This window comes from Bos mutus, chromosome 9, assembly GCF_027580195.1.
Source record: "Bos mutus isolate GX-2022 chromosome 9, NWIPB_WYAK_1.1, whole genome shotgun sequence".
NCBI classification, from domain to species: domain Eukaryota; kingdom Metazoa; phylum Chordata; class Mammalia; order Artiodactyla; family Bovidae; genus Bos; species Bos mutus.
The window spans coordinates 40008179-40031767 of NC_091625.1; the positions used below are offsets into that span (position 1 = coordinate 40008179).

Here is a 23589-nt window from a genome sequence, read left to right on the forward strand (position 1 = left end):
AAAGAAGTTTTAAGGCATCACAACATACCTACTAGTAAGAACAAGCTTGATGAACACTGAGTTTTGACTATTAGATTAGCACCCTCTCCTTTGGATGGGTGGGTAGGGACAAGAAGTGGAAGGCAGTGGCATACTTTCCATTTATTTGTGGGAGAATAGTAAGAAATGAATTCTACAAATTGACATGTTGACAGATCCAGTTAATAAATGTGCTCTCTACTAGTTGCTTGGGAGAAGATTCAATTCCATTTTCTATTATTATTTTTCCTTTGAACAGTGATTGCAGATTGAGAAGTAGAAAAAAACTGGGTTGAGGATGTTGACAAAAATTAGTCAATAGTCAGTCTGAGGAAGAAATTGAAAATTTTATAAGCCAAACTCAGAATTATAAGCTTGGAGATGGTCTCTCAGCTTCTGAGGACTGTTCTGAGTGGGGAGGTTGGTAGATATATGATTTTGACAACAGGGCATGTGCCTGTTGCAAGCACACATCTTGGCAGAAAGTTACTATTAATAGTGAAAAACACATATATTTTAGTTAATGGTTCTAGTGCTTTTCGTAGTATGGGAAGATATAGGAAACTGGATCCAAACATTTTCCCCTGAAAATATCTAACTATCTGAAGGCCTATTCTGCCAGTTTTTCCAGAGCACAGAATGTCTCATTCTGATTTTTGCTCTGAATTCCTTTCAGGGTGTTTTGTAGGTCAGTGACTGCAGTGGCAAATAACTTGATTCTTGTAGAACTATATAATGAATAACATTCTTTATTTTACAGTCCCTTCCCTTTTGGTCTTAATTTTGACCAAGGTTTTGGAGGCATTTCATGGCAAGCTTGTCCCAAGGTACTAGGAATGCTTAGTCCCAAGTCAGTCAAGGATTTCATTGTTAGCCTACTCAATGTGCTATTACTGGACTTGGCCATTAACCTCTGGACCATGTGTCTTACTAGTCCATTATGGTCTAGGAAATGCTTACTTCTTGTTTTATCTAGAGTTACACTATTATAATCTTTGATCTTATAGGACTATATATTTTGTCAAAAGTTTTAAGTTGCCTAATCATCATTACTTTTTTTGGAGGCTCAGTCACACATTTATTAGTACAAGAAATAATAATCTTGTAAAATAGAATACAAGTAATAAAGCTAGTAACATCAATAAAGTCCTACAGACGTATTTAAGCTAACTTCATTGAGGCCCAGAATCTCCCCAGGTTACTTGACCCAGTCTATTCTGCACCAGTTGCTTCTTTAAGGAAAATGATATATTGGCATTGTACATAAAGTTCACCAAAGATGTCTGCACATACAAGGTGAGTGGTGGATCATAAAACTTTATGTTGAAATTTTTATTGCCTTAAAATTTGAATTTTTGTTTCATCAAAAGAAAAGTACAAATAAATATTAGGATTTCACTTTTTAAACTTTTCTATAAAAGCTCCAAATTCTAGCAAGAAGCTCTCTCTCAGTCATTGATAGTGCTAGGATGATTTTGCCAGGTCAGCCCTGCTGCTGCTGCTGCATCGCTTCAGTTGTGTCCGACTCTGTGCAACCCCATAGACGGCAGCCCACCAGGATCCTGTCCCTGGGATTCTCCAGGCAAGAACACTGGAGTGGGTTGCCATTTCCTTCTCCAATGCATGAAAGTGAAAAGTGAAAGTGAAGTCGCTCAGTTGTGTCCCACTCTTAGCGACCCCATGGACTGCAGCCTACCAGGCTTCTCCATCCACGGGATTTTCCAGGCAAGAGTACTGGAGTGGGGTGCCATTGCCTTCTCCAGGCCAACCCTAGATTACAGCAAAAGTAAGGGAGACACTGGCTCCACATAATATGCTGTTTTCAGATTAACATTTTGGAAAATAAATTAAAGAATTTAGCAAGCCTAGAATACCTTCTTAAGAAAGAAATCATTTACCATTATGTTTTCCAATGAGTTAAAGCAACGAAACTCAAAACATCCTTTGCCTCTGGAGTGGTCTGTTGTCTGCGATGTGACAGCAAGAACTGCATGATTCATGGGGCATCATGATGACTATGAGAGTTTTGAGGCATTAGAGGGAAACACTGTTGTTCAGTATGATAAATACCTTGGCCACAGAACTTGTTTTCTTTCGTTCCAACAGCCTCAGCCGTGCATACTGTGCCAGGCTCAAACACAAGGCAGAATTCCTTGTGAAGTATATTTACTTAGTGTGCATTTGAAATTAGAAACTGGCTTCCTTCTGCTTGACTTAGATGCATGTTCCCTTTGGTTTTCTTATCTAATTTTGATGGATGAGTTAAGAGAGGTGCTTTGGCTAGATCAAGAAGAGCCTCCTTCCCATCTGGGGCTCTTGCCCATCCCTGCTGCTGCTGCTGCTGCTGCTAAGTCGCTTCAGTCGTGTCCGACTCTATGCGACCCCATAGACAGCAGCCCACCAGGCTCCCCTGTCCCTGGGATTCTCCAGGCAAGAATACTGGAGTGGGTTGCCATTTCCTTCTCCAATGCATGAAAGTGAAAAGTCGAAGTAAAGTCGCTCAGTCGCGTTCGACTCTTAGTGACCTCATGGACTGCAGCCTACCAGGTTCCTCCGTCCATGGGATTTTCCAGGCAAGAGTACTGGAGTGGGGTGCCATTGCCTTCTCAGGAGCCCATCCCCGCAGGAGGAAGCTTATTGGACCTGTATCACAGACAGTACTATCTTGTTAGTCAGGGCTTGTATTGTTCTCACTTGACCTCTGATCAGTTGTTTACCTTGATTAACACATGCTACCTTTTTGGAACATGTTGGCCTAACCTTGTCTAAGGAGTAAATAATCTTGTGTTCTTCTAAGATCCATGCCCTCAGCCATATCTCACAACTTCTAATAGGAATGCTGTGAGTAACAGACCTCTGTGGTTTGGGAGCACTGTTCTCCACGTCTGGAATGCTTCTTGGTCTCAGCCTCTTATTCAACTTCTGTTCCTCCTCCAAGACTAACACACCCCTGTAGAGCCTTTCCTGGCTTCTTCTCTCTGCCATCCTTGCTCCTGATTTGTTGTCCTCTGTATACTCTGTGCAAAAGGCTATAGTAGTTTTTTTTTTTTTTTTTAATAGCAGTTCTTAACTTCCCTTCAAACCTCCCTCTAATCTCCATGAGGTTACCTATAATCTAGTATTTGAAATTCCTCCAAACATTTTACAGCAATCCTGTGATTCCCTGGGGAGGGGGCGTGGTTATCAGTGGAGAAGGATATAACTCTCCCGTTATGGTTTTCAGTGACCAGGAAAGCAGTAAGTCTCTACCTGCCATCTATCATCCAGTACTTTAAATTATTCACATTGATTTCCAATCCTTACAGATTGAGTGTGATCACATGAGCACAGACAGCCTGGCTACTGACTCCAGCCCTACAAAAAAGCCCTGGCCGGTCTGTCTTGATGACAGGTTTGGCTTAGTTCATCAAATCCGCAATAAGCAGTGCCGCCTCTATTCGTTAGGGTAAGTACATTTTATAGCCAAAAAACAAAAAACGCGCCTGTAGGAAGACAAGGTTTTTTCAGCAATACAAATTATGAATGGTTGCAGGGTTTACCAGGTGCTCTGCTTCTTTCCTGCCATCATTTCAGACTCCTCTGTGTTATGTAACCTTAGCACTTGCAGAGCACCAATGGCCAGGGCCACTGTCTCTCCCATTCTGTTGGTAGTAAATTGACAACTTCCATTTTCAGCCTAATGATGATCTCCTTGGTGAAGACAGTGATTCTCAGCTAGGATTAGAGCATTCTTATGAGAAACAGAAAAATATTAAGAATGCCTCTAGAAAAAAAATAACGGTGAGTATATTAGAAATTTTATACATAATTATGATGAGTGATCCAGGACAAATGGCCTCTGTTGGAATTTTTTTTGTTGTTTTATGTGAATGGTAAATATGTGTATACTTTTAGACTAATAAAAATAAAAAGAGGAAGCGTCTGTGAAAATAACAAGGTTTTGTCAAAATTGGGGGAGATACTGATATTCAGTTGTTCAGGCTGAAAATCACCTAAATGTTCAAATAGATTTGGAGGGCTTGTTGTGAAAGGGTACGTATAAAATAATGAGACTATTTACTCAGTGCATCAGTATTCATATAAACAGTCCTGAAAATTTACAAATTATATATATCTCACAAAAAATAAAAGGCAAGAGAGGGTTATTTTTGTTTGGAATACCCTGTTGTGTTGACTCTAGAAGCTGTGTGGTTAGTTTCTCAGGCAAGATCCCTGGAGTCCTTTACAAAATACTGGGGACCCTCACAAGTGTCATGCTTGTTCCTCACCAATAGGTTTCATCTCCTCTGTAGTTTACATTCAGGCTCATGAGTGACAACTGCTAACCAGATTCTTAGATGATGAGGGTTCAGAGCCAACGTTTGGGTGATACAGAGGCTCACCCAAAGGTGCAAATTCCATAGAGGATCACGATCACTGTCAAACTTTACCAAGCAAGAATTCTTAATTGTAGTCATTGTGGATTTAAAAAACAAACAAACAGAGGTTTCAAATAAGAGTCTCAGGATAATGGAAACATTCTTTTATGGGTTAAATGAAGAGCCATGGTGTGTATCAGTGAGGCGTGGTACACACTTCAGTTCAGTTCAGTCACTCAGCCATGTCCGAATCTTTGTGACCGCGTGAATCACAGCATGCCAGGCCTCCCTGTCCATCACCAGATCCCGGAGTTCACCCAGACTCATGTGCATCGAGTCCGCGATGCCATCCAGCCATCTCATTCTCTATCGTCCCCTTCTCCTCCTGCCCCCAATCCTTCCCAGCATCAGGGTCTTTTCCAATGAGTCAACTCTTTGCATGAGGTGGCCAAAGTATTGGAGTTTCAGCCTCAGCATCAGTCCTTCCAATGAACACTCAGGACTGGTCTCCTTTAGGATGGACTGGTTGGATCTCCTTGCAGTCCAAGGGACTCGCAAGAGTCTGCTCCAACACCACAGTTGAAAAGCATCACTCTTCGGTGCTTAGCTTTCTTCACAGTCCAACTCTCACGTCTATACATGACCAGTGGAAAAACCATAGCCTTGACTAGATGGACCTTTCTTGGCAAAGTAATGTCTCTGCTTTTCAATATGCTATCTAGGTTGGTCATAACTTTCCTTCCAAGGAGTAAGCATCTTTTAATTTCATGGCTGTAATCACCATCTGCAGTGATTTTGGAGCCCCCAAAAAGAAAGTCTGACACTGTTTCCACTGTTTCCCCATCTATTTCCCATGAAGTGATGGGACCAGGTGCCATGATCTTAGTTTTCTGAAAGTTGAGGTTTAAGCCAAATTTTTCACTCTCCTCTTTCACTTTCATCAAGAGGCTTTTTAGTTCCTCTTCACTTTCTGCCATAAGGGTGGTGTCATCTGCATATCTGAGGTTATTGATATTTCTCCTGGCAACCTTGATTCCAGCTTGTGCTTTTTCCAGCCCAGTGTTTCTCATGATGTACTCTGCATATAAGTTAAATAAGCAGGGTGACAATATACAGCCTTGACATACTCCTTTTCCTATTTGGAAGCAGTCTGTTGTTCCATGTCCAGTTCTAACTGTTGCTTCCTGACCTGCATATAGGTTTCTCAAGAGGCAGATCAGGTGGTCCGATATTCCCATCTCCTTCAGAATTTTCCACAGTGTATTGTGATCCACACAGTCAAAGGCTTTGGCATAGTCAATAAAGCAGAAATAGATGATTTTCTGGAACTCTCTTGCTTTTTCGATGACCCAGCAGATGTTGGCAATTTGATTTCTGGTTCCTCTGCCTTTTCTAAAACGAGCTTGAACATCTGGAAGTTCATGGTTCACGTATTGCTGAAGCCTGGCTTGGAGAATTTTGAGCATTACTTTACTAGCATGTGAGATGAGTGCAATTGTGTGGTAGTTTGAGCATTCTTTGGCATTGCCTTTCTTTGGGGTTGGAATGAAAACTGACCTTTTCTAGTCCTGTGGCCACTGCTGAGTTTTCTAAATTTGCTGGCATATTGAGTGCAGCACTTTCACAGCATCATCTTTTAGGATTTGAAATAGCTCAACTGGAATGCCATCACCTCCACTAGCTTTGTTTGTAGTGATGCTTTCTAAGGCCCACTTGACTTCACTTCCAGGATGTCTGGCTGTAGATGAGTGATCACACCATCGTGATTATCTTGGTCGTGAAGATCTTTTTAGTACAGTTCTCCTGTGTGTTCTTGCCACCTCTTCTTAATATCTTCTGCTTCTGTTAGGTCCATACCATTTCTGTCCTTTATTGAGCCCATCTTTGCATGAAATGTTCCCTTGGTATCTCTAATTTTCTTGAAGAGATCTCTAGTCTTTCCCATTCTGTTTTCCTCTATTTCTTTGCATTGATCACTGAGGAAGGCTTTCTTATCTCTCCTTGCTATTCTTTGGAAGTCTGCATTCAGATGCTTATATCTTTCCTTTTCTCCTTTGCTTTTTGCTTCTCTTCTTTTAACTGCTATTTGTAAGGCCTCCCCAGACAGCCATTTTGCTTTTTTGCTTTTCTTTTCCATGGGGATGGTCTTGATCCCTGTCTCCTGTACAATGTCACGGACCTCCGTCCATAGTTCATCAGGCACTCTGTCTATCACATCTAGTCCCTTAAATCTATTTCTCACTTCCACTGTATAATCATAAGGGATTTAATTTAGGTCATACCTGAATGGTCTAGTGGTTTTCCCTACTTTCTTCAATTTAAGTCTGAATTTGGCAATAAGGAGTTCATGATCTGAGCCACAGTCAGCTCCTGGTCTTGTTTTTGCTGACTGTATAGAGCTTCTCCATCTTTGGCTGCAAAGAATATAATCAATCTGATTTCAGTGTTGACCATCTGGTGGTGTCTATGTGTAGAGTCTTCTCTTGTATTGTTGGAAGAGGGTGTTTACTATGACTAGTGCGTTCTCTTGGCAAAACTCTATTAGTCTTTGCCCTGCTTCATTCCATATTCCAAGGCCAAATTTTCCTGTTACTCCAGGAGTTTCTTGACTTCCTACTTTTGCATTCCAGTCCCCTGTAATGAAAAGGACATCTCTTTGGGGTGTTAGTTCTAAAAGGTCTTGTAGGTCTTCATAGAACCGTTCAATTTCAGCTTCTTCAGCGTTACTGGTTGGGGCATAGACTTGGATTACCGTGATAGTGAATGGTTTGCCTTGGAAATGAATAGAGATCATTCTGTCGTTTTTTTTTTTTTTTTAATTTTTTTTTTAAACTTTACATAATTGTATTAGTTTTGCCAAATATCAAAATGAATCCGCCACAGGTATACATGTGTTCCCCATCCTGAACCCTCCTCCCTCCTCCCTCCCCATACCATCCCTCTGGGTCGTCCCAGTGCACTAGCCCCAAGCATCCAGTATCATGCATCGAACCTGGACTTGCATCTCGTTTCATACATGATATTTTACATATTTCAATGCCATTCTCCCAAATCTTCCCACCCTCTCCCTCTCCCATAGAGTCCATAAGACTGTTCTATACATCAGTGTCTCTTTTGCTGTCTCGTACACAGGGTTATTGTTACCATCTTTCTAAATTCCATATATATGTGTTATTATACTGTATTGGTGTTTTTCCTTCTGGCTTACTTCACTCTGTATAATAGGCTCCAGTTTCATCCACCTCATTAGAACTGATTCAAATGTTTTCTTTTTAATGGCTGAGTAATACTCCATTGTGTATATGTACCACAGCTTTCTTATCCATTCATCTGCTGATGGGCATCTAGGTTGCTTCCATGTCCTGTCTATTATAAACAGTGCTGCGATGAACATTGGGGTACACGTGTCTCTTTCCCTTCTGGTTTCCTCAGTGTGTATGCCCAGCAGTGGGATTGCTGGATCATAAGGCAGTTCTATTTCCAGTTTTTTAAGGAATCTCCACACTCTTCTCCATAGTGGCTGTACTAGTTTGCATTCCCACCAACAGTGTAAGAGGGTTCCCTTTTCTCCACACCCTCTCCAGCATTTATTGCTTGTAGACTTTTGGATCGCAGCCATTCTGACTGGTGTGAAATGGTACCTCATAGTGGTTTTGATTTGCATTTCTCTGATAATGAGTGATGTTGAGCATCTTTTCATGTGTTTGTTAGCCCTCTGTATGTATGTATAGCCCTTTGGAGAAATGTCTATTTAGTTCTTTGGCCCATTTTTTGATTGGGTCATTTATTTTTCTGGAGTTGAGCTGCATTCTGACGTTTTTGAGATTGCATCCAAGTACTGCATTTTGGACTCTTTTGTTGACCATGATGGCTACTCCATTTCTTCTAAGGGATTCCTGCCCGCAGTAGTAGATATAATGGTCATCTGAGTGAAATTCACCCATTCCAGTCCATTTTAGTTCGCTGATTCCTAGAATGTCGATGTTCACTCTTGCCAGCTCCTGTTTGACCACTTCCAATTTGCCTTGACTCAGGGACCTAACATTCCAGGTTCCTATGCAATATTGCTCTTTACAGCATCGGACCTTGCTTCTATCACCAGTCACATCCACAACTGGGTGTTGTTTTTGCTTTGGCTCCTTCCCTTCATTCTTTCTGGAGTTATTTCCAGAATATTTTTGGTGGTACACAGTAGGCACAATATATATATTTGCTACATAAACATTGCCTGAGGTAAGAAGACTCAAGAGGGAAGCTGGTTCTGCCGTGAATTAAACTAGGAGGCTAAAGATTAGGAAATGAATTGTTTAGCCAGTTGATTAGAACAGAGCTCTTTTTTTCTTGGAGCCCACCAGCTATGCTGCAAGATTGGAGAAAGAATGGGAAGTTGTGACAGTAGAGTTTATTTTACATCATATTAAAAATGCATGAAAGTAGGTCATAAAAATAATTGCATAGTTCTACATGCAAATTAAAAATCTCAGCTTGGTCCTATTTTCTTGCTCCAAACTGCCTGTATGTTTTGCTTAATATTTTACACCCTGGAATAATTTCATTTAAAGCATATAACTGAGTAAAACGAAACTGGGAAAGCTGTTTTGGGGGAAATTTTTCAAGTTCCTTTTTGCTTTTCTTATATTTCAAAGCCATTAGATAAAGTCGTTCTGGTGTAAAATTTCAGATTATAACATATAAAAGGTAGTTTCTTATTTTCATTTAAATGTTCACTATTCAAAATCAACTTTGTAAAGAGCAGATAGGAACAGTTCAATTCTACTGGGAAAAGAAATGGATTGGTTTTAAGGGCCAACATTTGATTCAAAACCTAACAATGCTTTAATTGAAAACTGGAAGAAAATATTTCTTATGCCCTAAAAAAGAATGCTTTGGATTATGGGTGTTTATGTTGATTGTATTATTACTCAGGATTGAGAATCTTCTCAGGTGACTTGTTTGCTTCAGTTCAGTTCAGTCGCTCAGTCGTGTCTGACTCTTTGCGACCCCATGAATCACAGCACGCCAGGCCTCCCTGTCCATCACCAACTCCTGGAGTTCACTCAAATTCATGTCCATTGAGACGGTGATGCCATCCAGCCATCTCATCCTCTGTCATCCCCTTCTCCTCCTATCCCCAATCCTTCCGGGCATCAGGGTCTTTTCCAATGAGTCAACTCTTTGCATGAGGTGGCCAAAGTATTGGAGTTTCAGCTTTAGCATCGGTCCTTCCAATGAACACTCAGGACTGGTCTCCTTTAGGATGCACTGGTTGGATCTCCTTGCAGTCCAAGGGACTCGCAAGAGTCTTCTCCAACACCACAGTTCAAAAGCATCAATTCTTTGGCACTCAGCTCTCTTCACAGTCCAACTCTCACATCCATACATGACCACTGGAAAAACCATAGCCTTGACTAGACAGACCTTTGTTGGCAAAGTAATGTCTCTGCTTTTCAATATGCTATCTAGGTTGGTCATAACTTTCCTTCCAAGGAGTAAGCATCTTTTAATTTCATGGCTGCAATCACCATCTGCAGTGATTTTGGAGCCCCCAAAAAGAAAGTCTGACACTGTTTCCACTGTTTCCCCATCTATTTCCCATGAAGTGATGGGACCAGGCGCCATGATCTTAGTTTTCTGAATGTTGAGGTTTAAGCCAACTTTTTCACTCTCCTCTTTCACTTTCATCAAGAGGCTTTTTAGTTCCTCTTCACTTTCTGCCATAAGGGTGGTGTCATCTCCATATCTGAGGTTATTGATATTTCTCCCGGCAATCTTGATTCCTGCTTGTGCTTCTTCCAGCCCAGCGTTTCTCATGATGTACTCTGCATATAAGTTAAATAAGCAGGGTGACAATATACAGCCTTGACATACTCCTTTTCCTATTTGGAAGCAGTCTGTTGTTCCATGTCCAGTTCTAACTGTTGCTTCCCGACCTGCATATAGGTTTCTCAAGAGGCAGGTCGGGTGGTCTGATATTCCCATCTCCTTCAGAATTTTCCACAGTGTATTGTGATCCACACAGTCAAAGGCTTTGGCATAGTCAATAAAGCAGAAATAGATGATTTTCTGGAACTCTCTTGCTTTTTCGATGACCCAGCAGATGTTGGCAATTTGATTTCTGGTTCCTCTGCCTTTTCCAAAACCAGCTTGAACATCTGGAAGTTCATGGTTCACGTATTGCTGAAGCCTGGCTTGGAGAATTTTTGAGCATTACTTTACTAGTGTGTGAGATGAGTGCAATTGTGTGGTAGTTTGAGCATTCCTTGGCATTGCCTTTCTTTGGGGTTGGAATGAAAACTGACCTTTTCCAGTCCTGTGGCTACTGCTGAGTTTTCCAAATTTGCTGGCATATTGAGTGCAGCACTTTCACAGCATCATCTTTTAGGATTTGAAATAGCTCAACTGGAATGCCATCACCTCCACTAGCTTTGTTTGTAGTGATGCTTTCTAAGGCCCACTTGACTTCACTTCCAGGATGTCTGGCTGTAGATGAGTGATCACACCATCGTGATTATCTTGGTCGTGAAGATCTTTTTAGTACAGTTCTCCTGTGTGTTCTTGCCACCTCTTCTTAATATCTTCTGCTTCTGTTAGGTCCATACCATTTCTGTCCTTTATTGAGCCCATCTTTGCATGAAATGTTCCCTTGGTATCTCTAATTTTCTTGAAGAGATCTCTAGTCTTTCCCATTCCGTTGTTTTCCTCTATTTCTTTGCATTGATCACTGAGGAAGGCTTTCTTATCTCTCCTTGCTATTCTTTGGAAGTCTGCATTCAGATGCTTATATCTTTCCTTTCTCCTTTGCTTTTTGCTTCTCTTCTTTTAACTGCTATTTGTAAGGCCTCCCCAGACAGCCATTTTGCTTTTTTGCTTTTCTTTTCCATGGGGATGGTCTTGATCCCTGTCTCCTGTACAATGTCACGGACCTCCGTCCATAGTTCATCAGGCACTCTGTCTATCACATCTAGTCCCTTAAATCTATTTCTCACTTCCACTGTATAATCATAAGGGATTTAATTTAGGTCATACCTGAATGGTCTAGTGGTTTTCCCTACTTTCTTCAATTTAAGTCTGAATTTGGCAATAAGGAGTTCATGATCTGAGCCACAGTCAGCTCCTGGTCTTGTTTTTGCTGACTGTATAGAGCTTCTCCATCTTTGGCTGCAAAGAATATAATCAATCTGATTTCAGTGTTGACCATCTGGTGGTGTCTATGTGTAGAGTCTTCTCTTGTATTGTTGGAAGAGGGTGTTTACTATGACTAGTGCGTTCTCTTGGCAAAACTCTATTAGCCTTTGCCCTGCTTCATTCCATATTCCAAGGCCAAATTTTCCTGTTACTCCAGGAGTTTCTTGACTTCCTACTTTTGCATTCCAGTCCCCTGTAATGAAAAGGACATCTTTTTTGGATGTTAGTTCCAAAAAGATATTGTAGGTTTTCATAGAACTGTTCAACTTCAGCTTCTTCAGCATTACTGGTTGGGGCATAGACTTGGATTACCGTGATAGTGAATGGGTTGCCTTGGAAATGAACAGAGATGGGGAAGGCAAATAGCCAACTGACAACATCTCAGTTGATGCTGAGGGAAGAAAGAGACCCAGGCCACAAGTGGTGGTTCTGAAATGAAGCAGAAACATTTGGGAGTGTTGGGAGAATTGTGAGGTAGATGGGCTGGGCAGGAGGCAAGTGGGTCATGGTGCTCCTACATTCAGGCCAAGCTCTAAGCCCCAGGGCTGCAGTAGCAGACCATCCAAGCCACTGCTGTGCTTCACCATTCCTATCTTAACTGAGCGTAATGAATGAAGCTGCAGCTGGAGGTGACCTTCTAGGAGTGTGAGGAAGAAAGAATCTCAGGACATACTGATCAGAAGGCAGAGGCTGAATACCCTTCTCTGATCTGTGTCCTACCTTTCTTCCACCTCCAAGGAATGAAGGAGGTATCACCTCTACATTCTCTCTAATGTCTGAAATTTCTTTACTAGGAATCAAAGCTTTTTATTCTGCAGTTAATGTACAAGAATTTTTCTAGGAGTGTACTCTGAGTCAAGTTCAGTTGAAAATTTAAAGCAGATCCATTTTAGTTTTGAAAAGGGATAGAACAGATAGGGGAGGGCCCTGAAAAGAAAGGTTATGTTATGGAGAAGGGGAAAGAGAAGTTAAGTGAGAAGAGGCTGTGCGGTTGCTTGACTTCAGATGGGGTCTGCCCTGCAAGTCTTCTTGTGTATGAGGTGGATGGGTGATGGTGGGGAGATGGGGTAGAAATGAAGATGGTAGCTAAAGTCAATTAGGAAAAATCACCTTTTAATCCTTTATATCAAAGATTATATTTCGGGGGTAGGAGTGGGAGTAGAGGAGAAAATTTGAGAAGGGATAAATCTTTTTTGCCTCTTCTTTAGTTTTCTGACATGATGTACCATTTGGTTTTAATTGTATTAGTTTTGCCAAATATCAAAATTCTCAGTTCCCATTTGGTTTTGAGACAAGAAAACTTGATATGTGGTTTAGGCAACAAGAGCCAATATCTTAGGCAGAAAATCTGGGGCTTCTGGTTACCCTGAGCCTTTCAAGAGGAATGAATGAGCTCTGGAGCCAAAATTTCTATCTTTTAATAGTTTAATTAACACAGTAAGAGCTCATTTTTTATATGAATGAGGAATTAGAAAATCATGTTCCCAAGGACTCTTTTTAGACAATTTTTTCCCCTAATCATCTTCCCCATGAAATTTTAATGCTATACACTATATCTATTTATGTAACATATATATTATCTATACTTTAAACATATACTTCAAGAATCAATCCCCGCTCCTCGCTTAGGGATGATATCATTCCTGTTAAGAATATATGTTTTAGATGAAATTTTGGCATTTTATGCAAGGTTATTTAATAAAAATAAATAATTATAAAATATTTTTATCCACTATTCATTGTCATTTATGCTTTGGAAAACCTATTACTTTCTCTCTGACAGTGGTAAAAGAATCCTCCTGCAATGCAGGAGATGCGAGTTTGATCCCTGGATTGGGAAGATCCCCTGGAGGAGTGCATGGCAACCCACTCCAATATTCTTGCCTGGAGAAACCCATGGACAGAAGAGCCTGGCATGCCACAGTCCATAGGGTTGCAAAGTCAGACACGACGTGGTGACTGAGCACACACAGTTACTTTCTCTCTAGTAGTTGGCAGTTTACAGATCTAGGTGATTATTTGTCCAGATTGTCTGGTTCCTGCTGGAACGAGGAAAGGATGACTGATACTCCTGGGGAAAATACAAATTGTCTTACTTCTTCCAACCTTTCTGTCTTCAATGATGAGAGTTAAAAACTTTCCCTATATATGGTCTTATTTTTTTTCTTTTTAGTTTATTAAACAGCTTTATATTGAGATATAATTCACATACCACACAATTCATCCATTTAGGGTATGATTCAGTGGTTTCTAGTCACTGCAGTCAATTTTAGAACATTATCATCACCCCAAGAAAGAAAGGCCTGTACTCAGTAGTGGTCACTCCCAATTTCCTCTTACCAACTTCCGTCTTTTCATCTCCCACTTCTAGGCAACCATTAATCTATTTTCTGTCTTTATAGTTTCACCTATTCTGGACATTTCATATAAATGGAAGCATTTAATACGTGGTGTTTTGACTGATTTTTTCATTTAGCATAATACTTTCCAGTTTTATCCATGTTATTACATGTATCTGTACTTCATTCCTTTTTACTGCCAAATAATATTGCACTGTATGGATATAGCACACTTTATTTATTCATTCATTAGCTGATAGACGTTTGGGTTTTTTCCACCTTTTGGCTACTATGAATGATATTGCTATGAATGCTCATGTATGGATTTTTGTGTGTGGACATATGTATTCATATCTCTTGGTTATATACCATTTTATGTTCCCACCAACAGTGTATGAGGGTTCCAATTTCTCCATATTGTCATCAACACTTACTATTATTGGTCTTTTTGTGTATAGCCATCCTAGTAGCTGTGAAATGGTATCTCATTACAGTTTTATTTTGTTTCTCCTACTAGTTAGTGATATTGAGTATCTCTTCATGTGTTTATACTCTGAGTTTCTGCATTTTAGGGAACATAAAGGACAGTTACCCTAATACTCCTAGAAATATTTTTAAAAGAGTAATCAAGGATTTTAAAGTGCCACATACATCCCTTCTGTATAAGGGTATCTGTATCCCATACTGATACCCTTCAGTAGCATCAGAGGGCATGCAATTGCCAGTACTGTAGCTAGTCCAATGGACACTTTTACGCATGTGGGAAAAGGCATCTCCTCCCTCAAGAACTTTTACTACCATCTGTTGGATAATCATTATGATGACTAGGAGTGGTGCCCCCTAGAGTTGTTTAGTGTACAACCCACACAACTACACTTAGGGATCCTGGTTGTTGCTCTCTGAGGAGGGCTAAGATGGTTATTCTGTTATTCTGTTACCTTTGGGTATTTAGCCCTATAATTTGCCCTTTCCTACCTTCCTATTTCTTCAACAAATCCCTCAGATTTGACAACCCTTCTGTGCTGAAGAGTTTGTTGTGGTCTCAAATCTTTATGTCAACATATATAGAATAATATTAATATTTGTTAATATAAGCATGAGTTATATAATTTATTCTCTCCTCCATATAGAGGGATAGGTTACAGTGTTCATGAAGGCTTATATCTTTGAATATATGTATTGACAGCTTACCTGTTTCAAAAATGGCTTGTAGCAGAAATTTCTAGTTGTCCACCAATATTCATTGTTTCATTCTTCTTTGGTAACAGAACCCCAGAGTTTAGCAGGGCACACAGTCACCTTGCCAAAGATTGCGTATTCTAGACTTCCTTGCAGCTGCAAGGGGCCATGTGACTAGCTTTTAGCAATAGGATATGAGTGCAAGTGATAGGAGCAATTTCTAGGCCATGTCACGAGGAGGAAAGGATGTGACTTTCACCTCCCCTTTTACTTTTCCTGATAGCTGGAGTGCAGTTATGTTGGCAGGAACTGGAACAACTATCTTAAACCTTAAGGTAGAAGCCATACCATCATGATCTGTATTTATAATATACACATAAAATATATATTTAAAAAATGTCTGTAAAGAAAAATTTTTCCACAGTGAATTCTCTTTTCAGTTAAATAAGAGCAGAAAATAGTTTCCTTATAGACTAAATACATTTTTGGTATAAATAATAATTTTATTTTAGTTTATTATAGATATTTGTTCAAAAATATTTCTTCTTTACTACTTATGAGTTTCTCCAGATCAAGCATCAGGTTAATTTATCTGTCTCTGGTGTCTAGTGTAGTGTCTTGAACATATAAAGTGTTAAATGTTTGTAAATATACACGAATATCTCAGTGAAATATAGCCCATTCCATGTCACATTGGATATTGGACTGTATATTCTGGCACTTCCAGGCCCTACCTAATAGTTTTCTTTCACTTAGTGCAGCATTTTGTAGGTTTATCTGTCATCATTCATCTATCCCCTCAGCACTAAGGATTCAGAAATAAGCAAGATCGACACAGTCCTTTACTTTATGTAGCTTTATTGTCTGCTGCTGCTGCTGCTGCGTCGCTTCAGTGGTGTCCAACTCTGTGCGACCCCATAGATAGCAACCCACCAGGCTCCGCCGTCCCTGGGATTCTCCAGGCAAGAACGCTGGAGTGGGTTTCCATTTCCTTCTCCAATGCATGAAAGTGAAAAGTGAAAGTGAAGTCGCTCGGTCGTGTCCGACTTTTCATGACCTCGTGGACTGAAGCCTACCAGGCTCCTCCGTCCATGGGATTTTCCAGGCAAGAGTACTGGAGTGGGGTGCCTAGCTGACAATTTTGTAGATCCCCAGGTTCACAAATATTCCTTCCATAATTCTGTGCCCTGCGCTTATTTGCAGTGAGGTAGAGTGTAAAGCGCACATGCTTTGGAACTGCCTGGATTGAATGTGAGTCTTGCCTTTGCCCCTTTTGGGTCACTTTTTGCATCACCTATCTATATCAAATTTGTTCCTGCTTTTGCTTTTTACTCCTGCCACAAACTTGACTAATTTAAACTAAGCGTGAAGAAGTACCATTTTGAATAAAGGAAAATAAGAATTACAGGCATTGATTAAATAAATGTAGTTTATTACTTTCCAATACAGTGCATATTATATATTTAAATTAAGTGGATTTTATTCAGTAAAGGTAGCATAACAAAAAATTTGCAAATTTCAGTAGTTTCATGTTATTTAGTATATCACCCAAAATAGTTCTTCGTCATCTAATAACTAACTTATATATGTATATGTGTACTTATGATATTTCTAATAGAGAATCCTTGTACATGTGTAGAAAATTTCCGGAAGGATACACAAAAAATTGCTAAGTGATTATCTCTGGCAATTGATGGCTAAAATTCTAGTAGTAGGAAACTTTTACTTTTTGTTTTATATATTTATGTACAACTTGAACTTTTTAAAGTGCATTTGTTATTTTTTTTAACTATAAGAAGTGAGTTTAAATTGAAAACATATCAATGTATAATATAATGCTTACTAAAAATTAGTTATACAACTGTGTATGGCTATTCTTAAAATTTTTTGAGGCCTTGATTAAAATATATACATGTTTTACAGTGGAAGATCTTTTCTTGAACTGATATTCTGAAAATTCAAAGAGAAATAAATCATTCACATTTATTTACTCTAGACTTTATCTACAAATTATATTTAATGAGTACTTTTTTGACTAGTGTTTTGATCTCTTAGTAAAACTACCAAACTTCCATTTTTCTGTCGAGTTCCATATTTCCATGAAAACACAAGTTTGCTCACCTAAATTTTGATAAATTCAATTACATGAAAAATCTTTTGGGACAGGTGATTTCTATAACATTCTGATCTATATAGAAACAAATCTGACTACTAAAAAATGCTTTGTAGTATCTCAGTTCAGTTCAGTTCAGTCACTCAGTCGTGTCTGACTCTTTGCGACCCCAAGAATCACAGCACACCAGGCCTCCCTGTCCATCACCAACTCCCGGAGTCTACCCAAACCCATGTGCGTTGAGTCGGTGATGCCATCCAGCCATCTCATCCTCTGTCGTCCCCTTCTTCTCCTGCCCCCAATCCTTCCCAGTATTAGGGTCTTTTCAAATGAGTCAACTCTTCACATGAGGTGGCCAAAGTATTGGAGTTTCAGCTTCAACATCAGTCCTTCCAATGAATACCCAGGTCTAATCTCCTTTAGGATGGACTGGTTGGATCTCCTTGCAATCCAAGGGACTCTCAAGAGTCTTCTCCAGCACCACAGTTCAAAAGTATCATTTCTTCGGCGCTCAGCTTTCTTTACCGTCCAACTCTCACATCCATACATGACCACTGGAAAAACCATAGCCTTGACTAGACGGACCTTTGTTGGCAAAGTAATGTCTCTGCTTTTCAATATGCTATCTAGGTTGGTCATAACTTTCCTTCCAAGGAGTAAGCATCTTTTAATTTCATGGCTGCAATCACCATCTGCACTGATTTTGGAGCACCCAAAAATAAAGTCTGAACTGTTTCCACTGTTTCCCCATCTATTTCCCATGAAGTGATGGGACCAGATGCCATGATCTTAGTTTTCTGAATGTTGAGGTTTAAGCCAACTTTTTCACTCTCCTCTTTCACTTTCATCAAGAGGCTTTTTAGTTCCTCTTCACTTTCTGCCATAAGAGTGGTGTCATCTCCATATCTGAAGTTACTGATATTTCTCCTGGCAGTCTTGATTCCAGCTTGTGCTTCCTCCAGCCCAGCGTTTCTCATGATGTACTCTGCATAGAAGTTAAATAAGCAGGGTGACAATATACAGCCTTGACGTACTCCTTTTCCTATTTGGAACCAGTGTGTTGTTCCATGTCCAGTTCTAACTGTTGCTTCCTGACCTGCATACAGGTTTCTCAAGAGACAGGTCAGATGGTCTGGTATTCCCATCTCTTTAAGAAATTTCCACAGTTTATTGTGATCCACACAGTTGTGGTATCTATTGCTTCCCTAATAGCTCAGTTGGTAAAGAATCTGCCCACAATGCAGGAGACCTTGGTTCAATTCCAGAGTTGGGAAGATCTCCTGGAGAAGGGATAGGCTACCCAATCCAGTATTCTTGAGCTTCCCTTGTGGCTTAGCTAATAAAGAATGTGCCTGCAAGGCAGAAGACCTGGGTTTGATCCCTGAATTAGGAAGATCCCCTGGAGAAGGGTACCCACTCCAGTATTCTGGCCTGGAGAATTCCATCGGACTGTATAGTCAATGGGGTCACAAAGAGTTGGACGTGACTTAGTGACTTTCACTTTTACTATTGCAACTCTTGGATTTACATTTAATGCCAGGTTTGTCAGTTAGCTATTGCTGTGTAACAAGTCGCTCTAAAACTCAGTAGCTTAAAACCATTATTTATTATTGTTTATATGTCTGCAAATCAGTTGAATTTCAATCGATCCAGGTTAGGTTCAGCTGAGAGACTCTACTTCAGGCTGAGATGGCTGAGGGCAGCTCTGTGTTTCATAGAAGGTCAGTGGATTGTCTGGGGCAGCTCTGCTTCTTGTTTTTAGTTTCTTTTCTGAGCCCAGCAAACTATCCAGGGTATGTTTTTTAATCACAATAATGGTACAAGAGAGTAAACTAAAGTGCTCAAAGCCTAGGATCAGGACTAGCATCATGTCCCTTTCTTCTAAAATGCAAGTCACATAGTCAAGCCAAAAAATCCAGGGGCAAGAAAGGACACTCCATCCATGGTGAGCATGGCAGTAGTGTGGATGAAGGGGTGAAGAGTTAGGCCCAGCAAGTCAGCTTGCAACCCCAGATTAGATAATGAACAAACTGGGAAAAAGCTCAGATAGAGACTATGGTGGTCTGAGCTGTGTGGGCTCAGGAGGAGGTTCAATACAGGAAACAGGATCTCTTGGGTAGAAGGAATGGGAGTGTTTGTGAGAAGAGTGCTGAATCTTTTTCTAGCCAAAATTGTCAAGTGAATTAGAGCTGAAGAATAGCAGAAGGCTGATATGACATGGGTCCAATGAGAATGAAGCGATGTAGTGGGAATAAAGCGAAAGAAAGAACAAGGCAAATAGAGTATTAAGAATGTCTAGGTGGAAGATCTCTGTACTGAAGACTTATTTTGGTTAACTAAATTGTCATCTAATGAGCTTATATATTTCCAAATGATAAAATAGTCTAAAATAGTAGAGTCTAAGAGAATGATGCATTTCTGCACTGGGTTCAAGATTGGCCAATGCATTACTGGTACTTGGCGATCTTGGTATCTTTAATCACATCTTTTGGGCACATTTGGGCAGAAAAGTCATACTTACTATTAAAAAAATCATCCTCTCTTGGTTAATTTAATGTTTTTCATTCAAAATAATGATTTAATCAAAGCTATGAATCTTACATCACTAAGTAAGAAATATTTCTCAGTAAATTAGAAATTTGTAAGTATATGAATATTCCACAATGTGTTACCTAACTGGGTGCTTAAGTACAATTAATTCCAAATTTCTTCCCCTCGCTTGAGTGAATTGAGGTGATATACCTCTTTTGCTTCTTGAGTACCAGATTCAGTAGAACCACAGACGTCTGCCTTTTTTCTTTAACTGTGCTATTTAAAATACACCCCATTTCTAAAGAAAGCAGCTGTTGTTTTAATTCAAACTGCATGCACAGCACCATGGCCATCACAAGGAAGACAAATTACCTTGTTAGCAGAATGCACCTCTCCCTAAGGGAACTGATGCTTGGACTTTTTATTTTTGACATATTCTGAGAATATCTTCTGAGACGACTAGATAGTCTTTGTTTCATTGATACTATAGCTTATATCTTTAAAAAAATCAATTTGATATGCTTTTACACGTTTGAACATGTGATTCTCTAGTCTGCATTTGGCACCTAATTTCTCTCTTTTATCCAGAAGCTTTTAGCGTTAATGCTTTTTGTGAAGGAAGGTTTATTGAATGTGTATAACCAGCCATGTTCTAAAATAGGAGAAGGCTTGATATGGCTAAGAAAGTTGGCCTCGGCACTATCGTTTCTGTCAGTTAACACTTTTTGTTCATTATATTTTTTTTGTTACTGATTTCTGTCCTCTTTCTTTCAGCCTAGGAAGTGATGATACCCATTTTGAGGTTGGCATGGCCAGCAATGGATGTGAAGTCCATCGTTTTGATCCTAGTGTTAAATCAGCTCATGTTCTGGAAAGTGAGCGTCTTTGGTTTCACCGTTTGTCCATCGATTGGCGGGACCCCCATCCAGCTGTTGCTGCCCAAAAGCCGTATGGCAACACCAGAAAACTGGGAGCCATTTTGAATGAATTTGGGCATCACAAGGTCAGATGTTTCATTTGATTTCATAGTTAAAGTGAACAAACTCATAAGCTGTTAGCTTGTTTTTTTAATGCAAATCAAGGATTGGATAGTTGAAAGTTCAGTTTTAACCTTATTATTATTTATAGAGTCTGCTCTGTAGATATAATATTTTGGCAAGGATAGAGATATTTAAATTGATTTCAAGGTTTTAGTTGCTGTTGAGTAGTGCTTAAGGTTTTGACCAAGACTCAGCAAGGAGAATAAGAAACTAACTCTGATGGTGGGCTCAAGAGTACCGTTTCCATTTGGCAATTGATTTTAAATTTCCAGACAGAGCAAACTACTTATATCTGCTTCAAATACAAAAAGTAATCAGAGCCAGGTTTATGTTTGATAAGAGATTGCTTGTGTATCATGTTTCTCACTGTTGTAACAATGATTTTGGGTCTCCAGGCTCTTAAAGGTCAGAAGATATGTGTAGCTTTGATTAAAATGTACTTTGTAAAACTGAATGGATATTATGTGTATTGCAACTGATACAATTATATCAAAAGATGTCAAATCTCTATAAATATTGTATTGTGAATGGATAGCAAAAGGAAACTTTATCTTTGAACTGTGTTTTTTGAAAGCAGTTTTTAGTGTAAATGTGACCAACCACATTCTGTACGTAGATGCTAGAGAAATTCTCCTGAGTGTAGTTGTCTTGCATTTGATTGGCAACCCTTCTTGGGCTTAGCCTCCCTTGGCTTATTATCCCCAGAGATGGCATGTAATTTAGGACATGCCAGAATGGGTGTTCCTGAGACACAGTATATATATGGAATTCAATTTTAAACTTGAATTGGCTGCTTGATCTTTAATAAAAAGACTTCCTCTGCATTGTTCTTTTTCCTTCCCTTCCCCCTCTTCTTCAGCCTCCTCTTTTAAAAAAATCCAAAAAACAGAAAAAACTTTCTTTAATTGGACAGCAGGAACTTCTTCAAGAACAACTTCAAAGAATTTTGTGTTCTTTTAACATGTGTTTTGAATTTTGTGTTTGTATTTTGATTTGCCATTGAGAGAAACTAGCATGGTAGTAGTTAGGAGCCTTAATGAAACACATATAGGAGTTTGGGGATAAAAATCTTTGAACAGAACCCAAAGAAGTGAAAGCATTTTTCAGAATATTATTTTGTTTTTGCTGTTTGTTACCTTCATAGATGGTTTTTTTTTTTTTTTTTTTTGGTGGCTGAAGATTATTGCCTTGACCCTTTGACATGTCAACTCTAGATTGTTCAAAGAGCTAACTACTCATTCTTTGCATTCATCTAGGAGTCTTACTGCTCCACCTTCATGCTTTTTATACCCTGGTCCTCCACCCCCATTCTTCAAAGAAAAGACTGAGTGTCTAGAGGTGAAACACAAAGCCATTTTGCTTTTTTTGATAATATTTTAGCCAAAGATTTGGTAAATGTGAGGCTAAAATGAGACTTCAAAAAGTGATCTGTGGATATAATTTATCTATGCCACATATTGTATGAAAAATGTCTACGAGGTAGGCACCTGAATTGTTTCACTCCATGGGAGCTGCAGTGGGCAAACCTTTATGCTGTAGATAAAATATCATGCCTCTTATAACACTGCTTCTCACACAGAAGAAATATTTACAGAGACTCCTAAAAAGGAAAAATGTTTTAAAAGATTTTTTTTATATTCCTAGGGCTATTATTTTTATTGAAAACACTAATAATGACATGTAAAAATTATTAAGGTGGTAATTTTATGTTATGTGCATTTTACCACAAAAAAAAAAAAATGGAGGAAAGAAAACCCCATAAATAATGAAAGTGATCTGGCTCACAATTGCCATGTATGTATTTTCCCCTTAAAAAAAAACATCCCTTGTTGAAAATTTAAAAGATACTGATATTCTTTCATAAAGATTTTTTTTGGGTAAATGCTTTAAAACAAAAACAACAAAATCTAAAGCCATTGGTGAATGATTGCTTCCATTAGGAACATGCTTCTAGGAGCTACGTGGTGCCAGATAAAAGGAAACCTCGGTTCTGGCCTGCAGCAGACAAGGTCGGTTTTCATTTTTCAGCATGTGTACAGACCCTGATAAATAGGATGTATCTCTGGCAGGGAAAACAAATAGGAAAAACACACTAAAAAATGTCAGTGTGTTTGCCTTGCCTCCTTCACTTATTTTTCCTGAAAGTGACTATAGAAACCAAAGGGGTTTTGTTATTTTGTTTTCACTTCATGACTTTAAAATATCTCATATAGTTTTGTGATTTTTCCATTTTAGGCGGTTATTTTTCTTATCTTTAATACCTAGATTCTAGTCACTCAGGCAAAAATGTAGGCAAAAATGAAAGGCGGAGTCTTAAGATGGTGACAGTAAGATGCATATGGCTTTCATACTGCTTTTAAAACTCTCTGGTAATTTTAACTTCAAACCGTAAATCAAAAAACCTTTCTAAAGCATCAAGTGAGAAGCAGCTGCATCAGCAAAACATGTGCATGAGAAGCCCAGTCTGTCAGGGAATAATATCACCTGGATTTAGCATTATTTGGAATGATTAACTGTCTGCTTTTGGCTGAGTGCTTATTGCTGTAACTATGCATCCAAATTTTTCCGGAATGTGATTAGAAATATCGAATCTGAGGTTTCTGCTTATATTAATCATAAGACTTTATTACACAGAGTATCCCTAAATGATCCAGGCTGGTTAATGAGAAATTATTTTCAGTCATAATCATGCTGATAATAATATGAATAACAGGACTGCATTAGAGCTTACCTTTGTAAGACTCATTACTCTAGGTTTGAGGCATGGGTTCTCAAGCAAGTCATTTAACCTTTCTGGCCCTCAATTTGATTGTCAATAAAATGGG

The 23589-nt window shown here is 39.2% G+C and overlaps 1 protein-coding gene across 5 annotated transcripts in view; it reads left to right on the forward strand.

Annotated features, from left to right (window-relative positions):
• METTL24 (methyltransferase like 24) overlaps positions 1 to 23589 on the forward strand; it is a 164798-nt gene that overhangs the window by 50184 nt on the left and 91025 nt on the right. For all 5 annotated transcript variants that reach the window (XM_070376473.1, XM_070376476.1, XM_070376477.1 and 2 more), the window contains exons 3-4: positions 3324 to 3463; positions 20499 to 20727. In XM_070376473.1, coding sequence (XP_070232574.1) covers positions 3324 to 3463; positions 20499 to 20727 — 369 coding nt within the window. The remainder of the gene's footprint in view (positions 1 to 3323; positions 3464 to 20498; positions 20728 to 23589) is intronic.